Here is a 15,694-nt window from a genome sequence, read left to right on the forward strand (position 1 = left end):
AATATTTGCTATCATAGAATCATAGAATGCTTTGGGTTGGAAGGGACCTTTAGAGGTCATCTAGCCCAACACCCCTGCAGTGAACAGGGACAGCTTTAACTAGACCAGGTTGCTCAGAGCCCCGTCCAACCTGACCTTGAATGTTGCCAGGGATGGGGCCTCCACTACCTCTCTGGGCAACCTGTGCCAGTGCTTCACCACCCTCACTGTAAAAAATTTCTTCCTTATATCCAGTCTAAATCTATCCTCCTTTAGTTTAAAACCATTACTCCTTGTACTGTCATAACAGGCCTTGCTAAAAAGATTGTCCCCATCCTTCCTGTAGGCCACCTTTAAGTACTGAAAGGCCGCAATAAGGTCTCCTCGCAGACTTCTCTTCTCCAGGCTGAACAACCCCAACTCTCTCAGCCTGTCCTCATAGAAGAGGTGCTCCAGCCCTCGCATCATTTTTGTGGCCCTCCTCTGGACCCGCTCCAACAGGTCCATGTCTTCCTTGTGCTGAGGGCCCCAGAGCTGGGCGCAGTGCTCCAGGGGAGGTCTCACCAGAGCAGAGCAGAGGGGCAGAATCAGCTCCCTCGACCTGCTGGCCACGCTGCTTTTGATGCAGCCCAGGATATGGTTGGCTTTCTGGGCTGCAAGCGCACATTGCCGGCTCATGTCCAGCTTTTCATCTACCAGTACCCCCAAGTCCTTCTTGGCAGGGCTGCTCTCAATCCCTTCATCCCCCAGCCTGTATTGATATTGGGGGTTGCCCTGTCCCAGGTGCAGGACCTTGCACTTGGCCTTGTTGAACCTCATGAGGTTCACACAGGCCCACCTCTCCAGCTTGTCCAGGTCCCTTTGGATGACATCTCATCCTTCTGGCATGTCAACTGCACCACTCAGCTTGGTGTCGCCTGCAAATTTGCTGAGGGTGCGCTCAATCCCACTGTCTATGTCATTGAAGATATTAAGCAGCACTGGTCCCAGTACAGACCCCTGAGGGACCCTACTTATCACTGGTCTCCATTTGGACATCAAGCCATTGACCACGACCCTCTGGATGCAACCACCCAAACAATTCTTTATCCACTGAACAGTCCACCCATCAAATCCGTATCTCCCCAATTTAGAGAGAAGGATGTTGTGGGGGACCATGTCGAAGGCTTTACAGAAGTCCAAATAGATGACATCCGTTGCTTTTCCCTTGTCCACTGATGCAGTCACTCCTTCATAGAAAGCCATGAGGTTGGTCAGGCAGGACTTGCCCTTGGGGAATCTGTGCTGGCTGTCTTGAATCACCTCCCTGTCCTCCATGTGCTTTAGCATAGCGTCTAGGAGGATCTGTTCCATGATCTTCCCAGGCACAGAGGTGATCCATACCTACTTTTCTGTTTGCCTCATGAAGGTTCATCAGGCAATGGAAGAGTTGGCTTTGTCCTGTATCAAAATGACAAACTCTTCCAGTCAAGGATTTATAAGTTGCAGCAGTTTCTGTAAACAAATAATCTCTGGCAACATTGGTGGTGGAAGAACCAGTGGTGTTGAAACAGCCTTCAGTCCTAAGGTGAGCCTCCGTAAGAAATGCCATGTTCAGTTTGAACCAAAGGCTGCCCTTGCCCTACGACCTGTCTTCAGGACTTAGGGAAACTCAAGCAGAGGGGGTTATTTTGGCATACTGCCTTGATTTCTGCAATAAGCAGTTGAGAGGGTTTGTGGGATATATAGGTAACATAAGTGAAGGGTGTTTAGATAACATGGCATAGAAAACATTTTTCAACTTCTGTATTTAGCACCTGATGTTACTGACTCAGTACTGCTAAACTAGGACGTTTGCAAGCAAAACTGTATTCCATGAAAAGTTGTAGGTATACCAGAGTGGATTTGTCCTAGGGTAGATTAGTCCTAAATCAAGAATGAAAGAAGCCAGGTCCCTGGAGGACAATTTTTCTTTCCAGAACACTATCAAAATTTTTGAAAACAAGAAAAAGTCAACATGACTGACATAGCCCAATACACCTACCAATGTGGGGAGTGTTCATTTTTCATACTATCTTTTAGCTCCTGCTTCCAGTTAAAATCATTGTGTGTTTTGTTTTGACTTCCTCCCCCAGGAACTGATTCCAGATGTTACTGTTTTCTTGCAGGAAATGCTCTATGTGAGTGTCCATTTGCCCAAATAACTGAATTTTTAGATAATATGTACTCATGTTTAGCATGGTTTCTCCATAAAACAGTAGTTGGTTTCTTCTTATAATATTTAACAAAGGTTTTAAGCTTAAATACATGCATATGATAGATCAGTAATCATCATCATGGATCCATACAGTTAGGTGATCTGGGAAACGTGTCATTTCTAAGGAAATCACTGAAACAACCTTATAATTGATTTTTTAGTTCTACTTTTATTCCTCATTTTTCATTGAACTACGTAGTACTGTGAATAGTTTCTTTCACTACTTCTTTGCACTTCAAGCTGCTTGTTGCTTATTAAAAAGCAGTTCTAATTGCAGTACCCTGCAGAAGTATGTTGTCCAAAAATGCCTGCATGCAGTTTGACACATGACTGCATGAGCACTGTCGTGCTGCAGGAGGGAGGGAATGGTTCTTGGCATTTATTGTTGTTTGCTTCCTCTTACAGTGTGGATTCAGCTCTGGTTGGCAGTAATTTAACACTACTAATATCTGAAAGCTGTTGTTTGGCTTAGACAGAATTCATCTGGCAGTTATTTAATGCCCAGTCAATGTCCATCTGAACCGTAATTACCTGAATAATTCAAAGAAATGCGTAATTTCATTGGCAATCTTGACTGATAAAGGCACACACAATAAGTTCAAAATGCCAAATTATGCTGTTATAGATACCGTTCATTAGGTTTACTGTAAACCACCTAAGTCCCTTAGTAGCTGTCAGCTCCCCTTTCAGAGGACAATTTTCAGTACTTGCCATTTGCTGGTGCATATCTGTTTATGATTCTGTAGCCACTTTTTCTCCTTGCAATCCCAATCCATAGTACAACACATCCGAACTGCAGTCCTGCCTGTGTCTTTCGGGAATATACTGTCAATGACTGGAGCACTGCCAGCTGTGCAAAAGGAAAAGACCAGTTCTTGAGCTGCAGGTGTAATCACACTACTAATTTTGCTGTCCTGATGGTAGGGCGTTGTCCTTTCTTGAATGGGAAGAGTTTGGAGTTTTTTTCATTTGTTTGGTTGTTTTCAACTGTAAGACCAGCATGCCAATGTAAGGACATAGGCGTGCTGAGCTAGAAGGCACAGGAGTTTGAGATGTCGCCACATACTTGTTTCTGACCTGTGGCAGAGCTGGCAAATTGGGACATGCGAATTGTCCCCAGGCTGCTGGAAAGCCAAACGTATTGGCGAGTCCTGGTTTCCTCTGACACAGATTGTGGCTGCACCCACCTGCCTTTGCACCCCAGCAGCAGGGAAGTGCTGGCACAATTCGTTCCCCTTGCTCAGCTGTGGTAGCCTCCAGCTCTGCACCTCCATTGCTGCAGCTGGTTGTTAAATGAGTGTATGCCTAAACCCTAAAGTGCCCCAAGACGAACGGTACAGTAGCGTGGGATCTGTCTTAGCTGTGGCACTGCCTTCTGTTGGGTAAATAACTCAAAGTACTTAGCATTAACTACTTCCTTTGCTTATATGTTTATAAAAAGCAATCACTCTGTAAACATTAAGCCTGCTACCAGTAAGTTTTATATATTGCCCTCTTGTACTAGCAAGACTACTTACGAATTACTGTCTCTCTCTGACATTCATTATTCTTTCAGTATTTGTTTCAGCTTCTCTAAACAAAAGACTCCCTGGCTAAAATCACATATCTGTGGTCATTGACTTCAGGAGTGCCAGGATTTCAGAGTTCCTTTTTATTCTGTCTTCCTAGAACAGCATTTCCATATTTGTAATATTACTTGTTTCTGTATTCCTCTTTATCTTATGCATGGCCTTATTGCATAAAATGACTATATTCTAAGAGAAGATTCCCATCCGTTTATGCAAAGTCAACAGTATTTTCTGTATCACTGTTTACATTTACTTGCTGCTTTTTTGTCACTATACAAAGACGGGGTTTAATTTGTAATTTATTACAACATCTTACCTTAGACCTTATAGAATCATACAATAGAATCACAGAATCATTTAGGTTGGAAGAGACCTGTAAGATCATTGAGTCCAACCATTAACCTAACACTGCCAGATCCACCACTAAACCATGTCCCTAAGTGCCATGTCTACGTGTCTTAAATACCTCCAGGGATGGTGCCTCCACCACTTCTCTGAGCAGCCTGTTCCACTGCTTGACAACCCTTCCCATGAAGATATTTCTCCTAATATCCAATCTAAACCTCCCCTGATGCAACTTGAGGCCATTTCCTCTCATCCCATCACTTGTTACCTGGGAGAAGAGACCAACACCCACCTCACTACAACCTCCTTTCAGGTAGCTGTAGAGAGCGATAAGGTCACCCCTCAGCCTCCTCTTCTCCAGACTAAACAATCCCAGTTCCCTCAGCCGCTCCTCATAAGGCCTGTGCTCCAGACCCTTCACCAGCTTCATTGCCCTTCTCTGAACACGCTCCAGCACCTCAATGTCTTTCTTGTAGTGAGGGGCCCAAAACTGGACACAGCATTCAAGGTGAGGCCTCACCAGTGCCAAGTAGAGGGGGACAACCACCTCCCTGCTCCTGCTGGCCACACTATTCCTGATACAAGCCAGGATGCTGTTGGCCTTCTTGGCCACCTGGGCACAGTGCCAGCTCATATTCAGCCGGCTGTCAACCAGAAGACCTCAGAAGTCAAAACTCAGAATGCACATCAGTACAAACAGTTAAAGCTACTGTCTCCAGTCTGTGTTGCCTTGCATTTTGGTATGAATAATTTAATCTGCTATTTTGTTAAATATTTGATTGCCAATGTTAAGCCTCTTTTTGGAGTTCTTCACAAGCTTCTCTAGTTTTGAGGTCCTGAATAATTTTGTGTGAGCTGAAAATTTTGTCACTAGCTACCAACAGTCATAATTTCACTAAAACATTTTCATTTCTGTGTGCAACTAGAAACACCAATTTTAGAAAGAAAATTATCTCTTCTCATCTTATAACTGATACAATTTGTTTTCTAGGCCTTTCAGATAAAATATAAACATGCAAAGCCTTTGGAGTGTATTTCCTACACTGGTGTTGGATTGTCCATTGCTGGTCTGGTCATTACCACTTTGTTTCAAATATTCACTAGGTAAGAGTGAAGATGTAAAACTGCAAGTATTTTATGCTAAGTGACAATATTTTGCTCTGCATACAGTTTGAGGAAAACAAAGAGAGTAGCCAGTTTAGAACATATTGAAATATTATTCATTAGCAAATAATATTAAAAAAAAAAAAGAGCTAATCACATAGCATAGCTGGGGAAGTAAGCGTGGCTCACTGGTTAAAGTGAAGACGCAAGATATCTCAGCTATACCACTCACCTAGGTGAAACTTTAACCTTTCTGTTAATGTTAATCTTTTTATGTAAGGATATCTATATATGTGATTATTATTCAATAAATCCACCTTCAAAAATGTGAGATTTGAAAAGTAATGATATAACAGAGTATGGAAGAGCCCAGTCTGGTAGAAGGCCAAGGCTTTTGTAGGAGACACTGGACATGGCTGCTGACAAGAAAAATCTTTCCATCACTTTGACAGGGCAGCTCACCAGCTATAAGATAATAAAGCAGGCAGTGTATGCTACTGAGTATTAAGGCAAGGGTTGATCATTTTACCGTGGACTCCCATCATCGTGTCTAAAAATTTGACCTCTGGGTTTTGTCCCAGAGTGACATTTATCCCATCTACACAGGGTAAAGGCAGCCTGCCATTTCTGTTGCATTTCATGTCCCCTGCTGCCCTGCTGACATCTCTGTTACTGCCCTGGCCAGGCAGTTGACAACACAGACCCAGAGCTGTATATTGCTATGTTGATCCATGCTACACATCGAGGTGTTTAATTCATTACACTCACTTAATATTAGGCTTTTAAAATGTATAACAGTATTCCACCACCAGCATGACCTCCTTTTTATTTTCCTGTATGCCTTATACCCTGGTATTACCAGTCACCATATGCCTGTTACGTTGGTGTCTTCATTTAAGGCTATTCATTTCAGCTCACTGTCTTACTGCTTAGACTTTCAGCATTCATGTAGAAGCATATGTAACACTCCTCAGGTCCCCTTCTTGCTATCCTATTTAAATGTTACTCTGCTTTCTGTTGCCTATTTGATAGTTTCTATACTCTATTGCCTTCTGTTTATAAAATGTCTATAGAACAGATAGATAGAGAATAGATGATTTCAAAGCACCATGATCATACAGCAATGCAGGTTATATACACTCCTTGTGCTACAGTTTTATTTTGAGTGACTTAATTCAAACACAATTGCAGCAAACTTGCTTGATGGACGTGCTCGTGACTAATGATGTGCTGTCATTCCCCCTTGAACGAGGAGCAAAGTCATGCCAACAGAGCTGTAGTTATTGTAGATGAATGCATGTTTCTCACCTGCTTGCAGTGCTGTAGATTTGGAGCAATTCCATCAAGGTCAATGTATTTAAGATTGTAGGAGCTTCCAGGCTCTGCCTTTTAAATGCATTTATTAGAAAGCATTGGGAAGTGGAGGTTTATTACTCTCTTGTACCTTGAAGAGTGTTTAGAAATACTTAAGCTATTCCACCTCTTAACACTGAAGAAAAGGATTCTAAAAAGACCAGAGTGGAAAAAAGAAAATGCATCCCAACTACTGTTGAAAAGGCCCCAGTCCTAAAAGGTGCTAGGTATTCTCTGTTGGTAAGTTGTCTGAGAGTAATGACAGCGTAGAATTCTGCAAACAAGTTATTGTTTTGTTTTCTGTCTGTATTAAAGACCACACATTCAAGCTTGCTTTATTATCAATGGAAATGAGGAAATATTTTACAATTTTTCTTATTTTGCTCTACTTTTTTGTTCTAAATGTATTCCTACCAATAGGAAAACTCAAAAGTCATCTGTAATGTGGATGTTAGTGAGTCTCTGTTTCTCTATGCTTATTTTTATTCATCTCTGGAATTGAAAACCAAAACGCCATGAATCACAGCAGTGATACCACCAGCTACTACCAGCAGTACCTTCCTTATGATACTGCCAGTAACACCTTAACTCACATCTGACGTGGTAGATCCTCCCGCAGACTCCTGGGGGATGGTTGTGGCTGTCCTACTGCACTATTTTTTGTTGGTAACATTTATGTGGACAGCACTCAATTTTGCACAGTTGTACTTAACTGCTGCTTAGAGCCATGAAGCTCCTGCCTGGACACTTCCTTGTAACCATGTCAGTAATTGGATGGGTTAAGATTTAAAGTCATATATATAGCATCTCTTACCAAAGTATCAGTACATAGTACATTCAGGGAGAGTTGTAAAGATAGCAGATCAGTAGAGAGCAATTATAATCAGTATCTCTCTGGTTTAGCGCAACATGATTTAATAACTAATCTCCTGTTACTGCTCACACTGTTGGTAAAAGTGGAGCTTGTTTTCATTGTCCTGATATGGCACTGAAACCGATAGCTTGTTCACTAGCATAGCAACATGGGTCTGTTGCATCTTTCTGGCCAACATAACTATATCCCTATTTACCCTATGGTTTTGGTATCTGCATTCAAGTGCCCACATACCAAAGCAGGCTGTCAGGCTTACAATGTACCTTGGTGATAGTGGACGATACAGAATAAAGGTAGACCTCTTTCGGAAACATAAACACAAACCCCCTTCCACATGATACTCATTTAAGGAGTGTTGATTTCCAACTTGAGCTTATTTGGCAATGAAAAAAAAAGGTAAAGATTATCGCAGGATAACCCTGTCCTCCTGAAATTGCCCCTGTTTTTGTTTCAACCTTCATCCAATGGGTCTCCCCTATTACTCTTTAGCTCTGTTATAATATATACTCTAAAGATAAACTTGCATATGATGGCCAGATACCTATTTGGTTAGTTATATTGCACCTTGTTATATTTCTCCATGCAGTTTGTTTGATAAACCATTTTGCATTCCCCAGAGAAAGAGGAAGCACAATTGAAAGCCCTCAGTTCTCAAGGAATGGTTGCCTTTCACAGACAGGTTAACACAACCTAGAAAGCCCTCTGAGGTCTTTCAGGATGAAAAGTGGAGTATTATTGTTTTGTTTTGGTATTCTGAATAATGCATCTAACAAATCTTTTGAAATGGCCTCTCTTTATATCAAAAGTTGCTGGCTTGCAGCACTGGATCAAAATCAGAATTTCAGTGTGCAAAAGCCCACGTTGTGGTCATTCCTTTTGCCAGTATTCCTGCTTAACATCAGCATCTTCATCAAGATCACAGTCTCTGTGATATGGAAGAAGAATGAGAATTTGACAAGGTGAGATGGCATAGGACTTCTCAGATCTTTCAGCAAAAGTATTGCTTGGTCTCTTGTCACCAGCGCAGACTTTCTTGTCACAAACTCAGATTTTTAACAAAATCTTTTGCTTTGAAGAAATGTATGCTTAAAGCTGTCAGAAAATGAATTTCATTGTTGCAATGGGTCAAACTTTGTGCAAGTACATATCAGTGAACACATTTCAGACTTTTGCCCCCTTTTTTTTTGTTGCAGTGTCATTCAACTTGACTTCAGTGAAGGTTATTCTTGATTTAAATCAATAAAAATGAAAGCTAAGCTGCGTCCAGCCAAATCAGTATTATGAATTTCTCAGTACATCTGAACGTCAGACCAGCTTTCTAGCAGCTTTGAAGCAGATTTACTTGCTCAATTTTACATCAACACTCACAGGCTTCAAGTCACAAACTCTGCAGTGTACACTGTACTACTTAAAAGGCAATTGCTTTAATTTTTATTAATCCCACAGAACTGATCTGTTCAACAAAAGTTTGCACCATTTCTTCATTCCTTTTACATACATATTTCATGGTTGGCACAAACCAAAATACCTTATCTCTGACTCCTCTCAGGCCTGAGAGAAATTGGATAACCAAACTTCATTGGCAGCTTATTCTTATATCGAAAATTGAGCACATTTGGATTGAAGCTATAAGCATTCTAAAAAGCTTATAATAGCTAATGCATTAATTTTCAATGCTTCTTGTTGCCTTGGTAAACCTCACTTTTTTGTTAAAGAAAGACACATCCAAGATACATATTCCAAACACAGATTATTCTGATAAGCTTGGATAGATTTCTTTTTCTGGGTTTCTTCTCCGGATGACACCTCAAACACATGTAGGGAGTGCGTGTTCTCAACTCACCTGAATAACTATAGCCTATAGCACTATATAGCACTGTAATAAATAAAATAGAAAGTTTAAAACTCAAAAGACATTAAGTGGCATAGAGAAAGATTTAATAACTTTTTGGTGTGTGTTTCTAGGAATAAAAAGGATTAATTTATGAAAAAGATGACTGGCACTATCTCTATAGTTGCAGTGCTCAGAATCACCTGGACGATAGGGTACCTCATGTTAGTAAGTCATGAAGAAACAAGTCTGGTTTTCAGCTATCTGTTCTGCATTTTGAATGCTACCCAGGTAAAGTATTTAGCAATTCTGAGACTAAAATTTGAGATAATGGAAAAAAAGGTGTCCAATTTATTTGTTCTATAGCTTGGTATAGTGTGGAAATTTGTTGGAAAGCAGTTACACTGACTCAGAACTTTTGTTCAGAAAGGGATGCTATCCTTGTCTGTCACTCATAATGCTTTTCCCATTGTGCAAATCAATGTGGGATTTTATTTCAAGGTCACCACTGAAAGGACCTTCCTTTCTGACTGGCTTCTCTTATACCAGATCATATATAAAATTATATTCAGAGGGAATATCAGGAAAAAACTTCTGCATCAGCTGTGGGAGAGTCCCAGGGAAGTAACTAGAGCTTCGTGGCTTCACAATGATTCTGGATAAAAGCCTACAGGAAAGTGCATGCCTCTTTTTCTCCTGTGACCCTGCCGGATTCTTGCCTTTATATTCATATAAGGCATATGAAGTACTTGAAGTACTGGATCCTTCACTATTACACCACTGAGTATTTTCTGCAAAGCAGCTAATTGGACATATGTGAAAATCCCCTTATCCCTAAATATTAAGTTGTTTATTATCAGTTTGATGTACTGAAAACTGAGGGCTTGTACACCAGTGGGGATCAGATTTGCAAACTCTCTGTGCAAAAAGTCCTGAAATGATTATTAGTGTACTGATGGATGGATTATACCCATGATTTAAAACTGAACTCATAAAAAGACATAGAACACAGATCCACCTATTTAAAACTGTGATCCCTCTTTCTTTTTTTAACCCAGGATACTCCCGATTAATGCTTGAAATGAGAATTTAGAAGGACCAGTATAGAAATTTCAAAGTCCCACTTCCCTCCCTGTGTGTCTTGAATTGCTGATAGGGCACATCAGCCGCATTTAATGCTTATGGCATGCTCCAGCAGGTCTTACCTTCATCCTGTCCAGCAGAGGGTAATAACACGATTGTGAGACTTGCTAGCTAATCCATTCCAATGTGCAAATGAGGCGACTATAGCTGCAAATCCATAGTTACATGCAATAATTTTCCTATCGAAAAGTACTTCTTGTATTTCAAGGTATTAATCTCATTGTTAGTGGTTACTGAAAATTGTTTTGTGGTTGTTTTTCAAGTCAAATAATACTGACTAATCTTTCCTGGTTTTATCAGCAAAATATTAACTCCACACTTCCATTTACTCTACAGGGACTTCAGATTTGTATTCTGCACAGTTTCAGATCACCAATCTTCAAGAAAAAAGTTTCCGAAGTGTTTCGTGTTTTCTGGGTGCCAGAGGTACCATTGTACCTGCATTCAAGAACTTAGTACGTTTCAAAATCACAGCCTGCAAAACATTCACAGGAAACTTCCAGATCAACACAGACTTTTTCAGAGACTTATTTCCTTGTCTACCTTCCCTAACTGGAGTTAGAAACCTGTAAATACATGAAATATAACCCTGCATTTTTCAGCGTTTGTTTTATGTAGATCTCACAGGTATCTTGAATGACAGACATACTACTCCAACCGCAGGTAGCTCGAAATAGATCCCAAGCCAAGACTACCAGGAGTCAAAAGCAGGACCACAGGCTAGGAAAGCTGTGCGATTGTTGAGCAGTGATGCAGTGCTAGGTCCTCTCGATACTACTTGTACTGCATGTCACTGAGGCAGGTCTTTGAAATGAGTTGAGGTTGTTATAGTTTTCATTACAGTAAGATGTATAGAAGTTGCTCTATTTATGCCCTTCTCATTTTTCAGGCCTGTTGAACTTGTTTACCTGGCCTATGCACTGTAGCTCTCCTCCCCCTTTTGTAAGAACAATTTCAATTTAATTAGAAACCAAAAAGTAAATCAACAAACAGAATAGTTCTTGTTGGCTCTGGGTCCAAATTCTACTTACTACTTCCGTAATGTGTTGGCTTGGTCTTTACAGAAGAAAATCTGTATCTTACAACAGTCTTTTAAATTTCCCAGCTAAGACTTCTTTATTATAAATGGTAATTAGACAAAACATTCTCTTTTCATATGAGAAAATGAAAGAAAAAAAAAAGTTAGATGCTTGAAGAAACAGGCTAGGAAAGAAATTTGTTGTAAATATGTAACATAGGTCCTATTCACATCGCCCCCAGCATCAGCCTGTGATAGGAAGCATGCTCACTTTCGGAGGCAGATGGGTGTTACCAGAACAACAGCTTTAACACCTTGCTCTGAACTGACTTCGGGCTGCAACCTTCTCTGTCCATTGGCTTTATGAGGAGCTTGGAAGAGGGGTCCCTTAACCTGGGCGTTGAGTTTGGTTTCTAAACTTAGGCTGTAAGTGAATATAAACTCTCCCCCTTCTCCGTCCACCTCAATAATATTATTCAGTATAAAAAGGTTGAAAGCAATGTCAAAGGGAGAGAGGAGAAGAGTTTCTGGCTGTTGAAGTGAGGAGTAAGGGAAGAGGAGAGTACCGTGATGGAAGGAAGCATATGGTGGCTTGAGCACAACCGGTGTGTGAAGCGCAAGCAGCTCTTCCCGCTTTGTGACTCTGAGCAAAGCGGTAAGGCCCACTGTAGTGGGTTCTCGTTTAAGGAATGGGAGCAGTTATACTGACTCATCCCAGTCTCTGTGTGAGAAAAAAGCCTGAGAAATTTAGACAGGTAATTTCTAAAAATTTTCTTTCTTTATTCTGTTCTCTGGACAAATATATTTGTATGTTTTGCCATCTCTGGTTTTAATAAGATGGGAACACCATGCTGAATTTTAAATAATCTCATTTAAGAAGAGTGGTCAGATTTACCTCCCTCTCTCATTTTTTCTGAAAATGAATGTGGTGTGTTTTGAAAACTCCCAAGCTGCTCCAAATAAGGTCACGGGCATGATCAAATATGATGGGTGAGCATTTAGGGATAGCACCTCTGAGTACACCGGGCAGTGTACATGAGACTTTCTGAATGTCTTCACAGAAGTGTTTCAGCGGTCCTGAGAAGTTCTCTGTGTCTTAGAAACCCATGGTCTCTCTGTGAAGCAGAAAATAAGTGTTCTCTAGCATTGATAAGCCTCCAAAAAGAGCAGTTGTATCAGATATGAGGCTGAAGTTCATGACCACTGCTCCAGAAAAGGCAGAGAAGGTCATTAAAAGTTATCTAGGAAAGGTAATTCATACTGGCTTTTTTTTTTTTTTTTTTGGACAGGAATTTTATGTCTCTATGGGCATTCATTTTTTATTTGTAAATCAAATGTATAACACCTGCCTTTGTCAATTCCTTCAATTTCACTGAAGAAAGAGTATTTTAGAAATTTTAGTATCATTTAGGAAGGATGATTTTGGATTGCACTGTAAAACACAGCTAGACACTTTGAGGATGGCTCCTCAAATAAGTGATAATATTTTCTAGTCTGATATTTTTTCCCCACAAACAAAAATATTCTCTGAAGTACATCCTATTTAATTTTGAACACAGCTCTTTTAAAAAACTAATAAATATATTGTCTCCATATTATACCAAAAACCAAGGAAACATAACATAAAACATTTTCAGCATAAAAACCACCAGAAAATTATACATTTTATGGCTTTTTTTTTTTCATCCAGGGAATCCTAATTCCAAAAATGGAACAAAGTAAATGATCTTTTTCAGGTTATATTGTTACAGGAACAATAGTTCAGCTCTTATCTACACGTGGAATATATTGACCTTAACAAGGTACTGAACTTTGGTATTCTTTACAATATGTGGGCTTTAAGGATCATGAAGTTTCTTCTTGTTAAAACTTTGGACACACCGCTTTGATAAAGAAATGTATTGGAAACGGATTGAATCACCAGTACAAAGGTACGAAACACAAGAGTTTGGGTATGAAATGGATGTAAAAGTCCTATTTTCCAGATCTCTTTGTTTATGTTTAAAAGCAAAGAGATGATTTTTTTTTTTTTGGCATTGAAAATGCCCACATTATTTCTAAATATTTTCTAATACTTATCAAATAAGCCTCCTGAACCACGCCCCTTCTCCTCCTCAAAATATTTAGAATTACAAGCATGTATCATACTAAGCGTTTTTCGCCTCCCTTTCCATTTCAGTGGAACTGAATGCCTGCTTTATTGCCAGCTGGACTGGTTATTACACTCCTCTAAGCAGAGACAAAGCTGTAAGCAAAGACAAAAAAATCAAACTCCTATGACTTTTTTCTTGTCCCAGCAGAAATCGCCATTTGGAAGCCTTGCTTTTCAAGACACTAAAGAAAAAGGTGTCTTTTCAGAGGCACCTCTAACTCCTGGAAATAACTAGCTACAGTTGTGCTTTAGCTAGCTCTGCATAGGTACTTTGGTCATGCATACTAGCAAGTGCAGCTTCACTTATAAATGAAGAAAGGCAGCAGCAATCTCAAATATCCTAGAGTAACAGAAGGTGCAGTTGCAGCAGATCTGTGAGAGCCACCCTTAGCCGTCCATTCTCGTGTCTTTAACAGAGAAAACTCAGGAAATCAGCTTCAGATTCGTGCTTTTCTCCCTTGGGCGGACAAGATTAGCAGCGACTGCCTGGAAGTCATAGTCTTATCCCGGGAATGACTGAGGATGACCAGGCTCTCTGCGTGAGGCTGGCGGCGTCGGACGAGTCACGTGGAATTTTATGGCCGATTTGTCATCCCAGCGCCGCCGCCACACGAGGGTCAAAGCTTGCGTTTCGACACCAATCCTGTTAACGGTGCTCTGTCTGAAACGTCGTTTACTGTTTCGGCCACGTCTCCCCTGCTTCGGCTGCGGCTGGACGTGCCGCCCCCGCCGCTCCCCGAGGGCCGGCAGAAGGGGCGTTACTCTCACCTCAGGGCTGCGCCTCAGGTTTTGCCCCAGGGCCTGGCTATTTGGGAAACACCGGCTGAAACCCGCCCTTACCGGGATGGCCCAAACGCCTGAGGTGAGAAGCAAGGGGGGGGGGGGGGGGGGGGGGGGGGGGCCGCCACAACGCCAAAGGCGGCGCCACGCGCGCCCCGACGCCCACCGACGGCCGCGGCTCGCGCTGCCACGGCGAGGGAGGTGGGGCCCCCCGCGGCGGCGCATGCGCGCTGCGGCGCGGGCCGGGCCGGCCGCTGGAGTGCGCATGCGGGCGGCTCGCGCAGGCCCGGCAGTTGCAGCCGTCGCTCCAGCCCCTTCTCTCCCCTGCCACGTACGGGCGGCGGCGGCCGTGCCCGGGCTCGGACTCGGACGGGGCGGGGGGGCCTCCACCGCCGTGGATCCGCGGAGAAGCCAGAGTAAGAGAGCGGGGCCGCTCGCCTCCCCCTCCCCGCGCAGTTCCCGGGGGGAGCCGTTGCCGCGTGTGTGAAAGCGGCGGGAGGGGCGGTTGCGGGCTGGGGGTGCGCCCCCCCCCCCCCCGCCCCCCGCCTCCCCCGGTTCCAGGGGCGACGCGGCCCCTGGCGGAGAGGCTGGGAGACCCCTTGCGTCCTCCCGGCCGCGCCTGAGGGAGGCTGAAGCCGCCCCCCGGCCTCTTCGGCCTGGGGAGCCGGGGGTGAGGGCTAGCAGGGGCCTCCCCTCCCTCCCTCCCTCCGCAGGGGGGGTGCTCCCTTGCTCACCGAGTCTCTTCCCCCTTGGGAGCGAGGCGACCTGCAGACTCCTCATTTCCCGGCTGGGAATAGCTATGATTTCTGCTCCCCATTGGGTCGGGCCTGCCCTTATCGTAACTGGAGAAAAATGAAAAGAGCTTTTCTCTTTTCTGCTCACCGCCCTCCTCACCCCGCAGCTATCTTGGGGAAAGCTCCGTCGAGTAGGATTTGGGAGGCAGTCCGGCTTGGCCCTGTTTCTGTATGCTTCACCCTGTTGTTCCTTGTCCCTCTTTTGACAGAGGAAAAAGTGAAGCAGGAATGCCTGTTCTTCCCTTGCATAGGCAAGGCTGTTTTTCTCTGCTGCAATGCAAAAAGGGTAGTGAAATCCAGCGTGGTTATGACATCATGGCTTTAGAAGGGATCCTGAAGTGACTGACTTAGATTGGACAGTCACTGTCCACATGCACCATTTAGATTGGTGCATGATGTGAATAGAAAGTGAGCCAAGAGGGAAGGAAAAAATCTGTACCTCCAAAATGCACGTGGTACACCAGGAAGGTTAGAAAGACGTCAGTGTGAGTCTTATGAAAAATAGTCTTTCTTAAAC

The 15,694-nt window shown here is 42.7% G+C and overlaps 1 protein-coding gene across 1 annotated transcript in view; it reads left to right on the forward strand.

Moving 5' to 3' along the window:
• The window catches only part of ADGRG7 (adhesion G protein-coupled receptor G7), a 30,951-nt gene extending 19,966 nt beyond the window's left edge, over window positions 1-10,985 (forward strand). Inside the window, 12 exon segments of the mRNA XM_075711164.1 lie at window positions 1,388-1,457; window positions 1,459-1,546; window positions 2,994-3,013; window positions 3,015-3,135; window positions 5,120-5,232; window positions 7,006-7,068; window positions 7,070-7,172; window positions 7,174-7,296; window positions 7,298-7,434; window positions 8,266-8,418; window positions 9,425-9,581; window positions 10,770-10,985. Coding sequence (XP_075567279.1) covers window positions 1,388-1,457; window positions 1,459-1,546; window positions 2,994-3,013; window positions 3,015-3,135; window positions 5,120-5,232; window positions 7,006-7,068; window positions 7,070-7,172; window positions 7,174-7,296; window positions 7,298-7,434; window positions 8,266-8,418; window positions 9,425-9,581; window positions 10,770-10,985 — 1,364 coding nt within the window.
• The last annotated feature ends 4,709 nt before the right edge of the window (window positions 10,986-15,694 follow it).

Source organism: Pelecanus crispus, chromosome 1 (genome assembly GCF_030463565.1).
Source record: "Pelecanus crispus isolate bPelCri1 chromosome 1, bPelCri1.pri, whole genome shotgun sequence".
Lineage (NCBI taxonomy): Eukaryota > Metazoa > Chordata > Aves > Pelecaniformes > Pelecanidae > Pelecanus > Pelecanus crispus.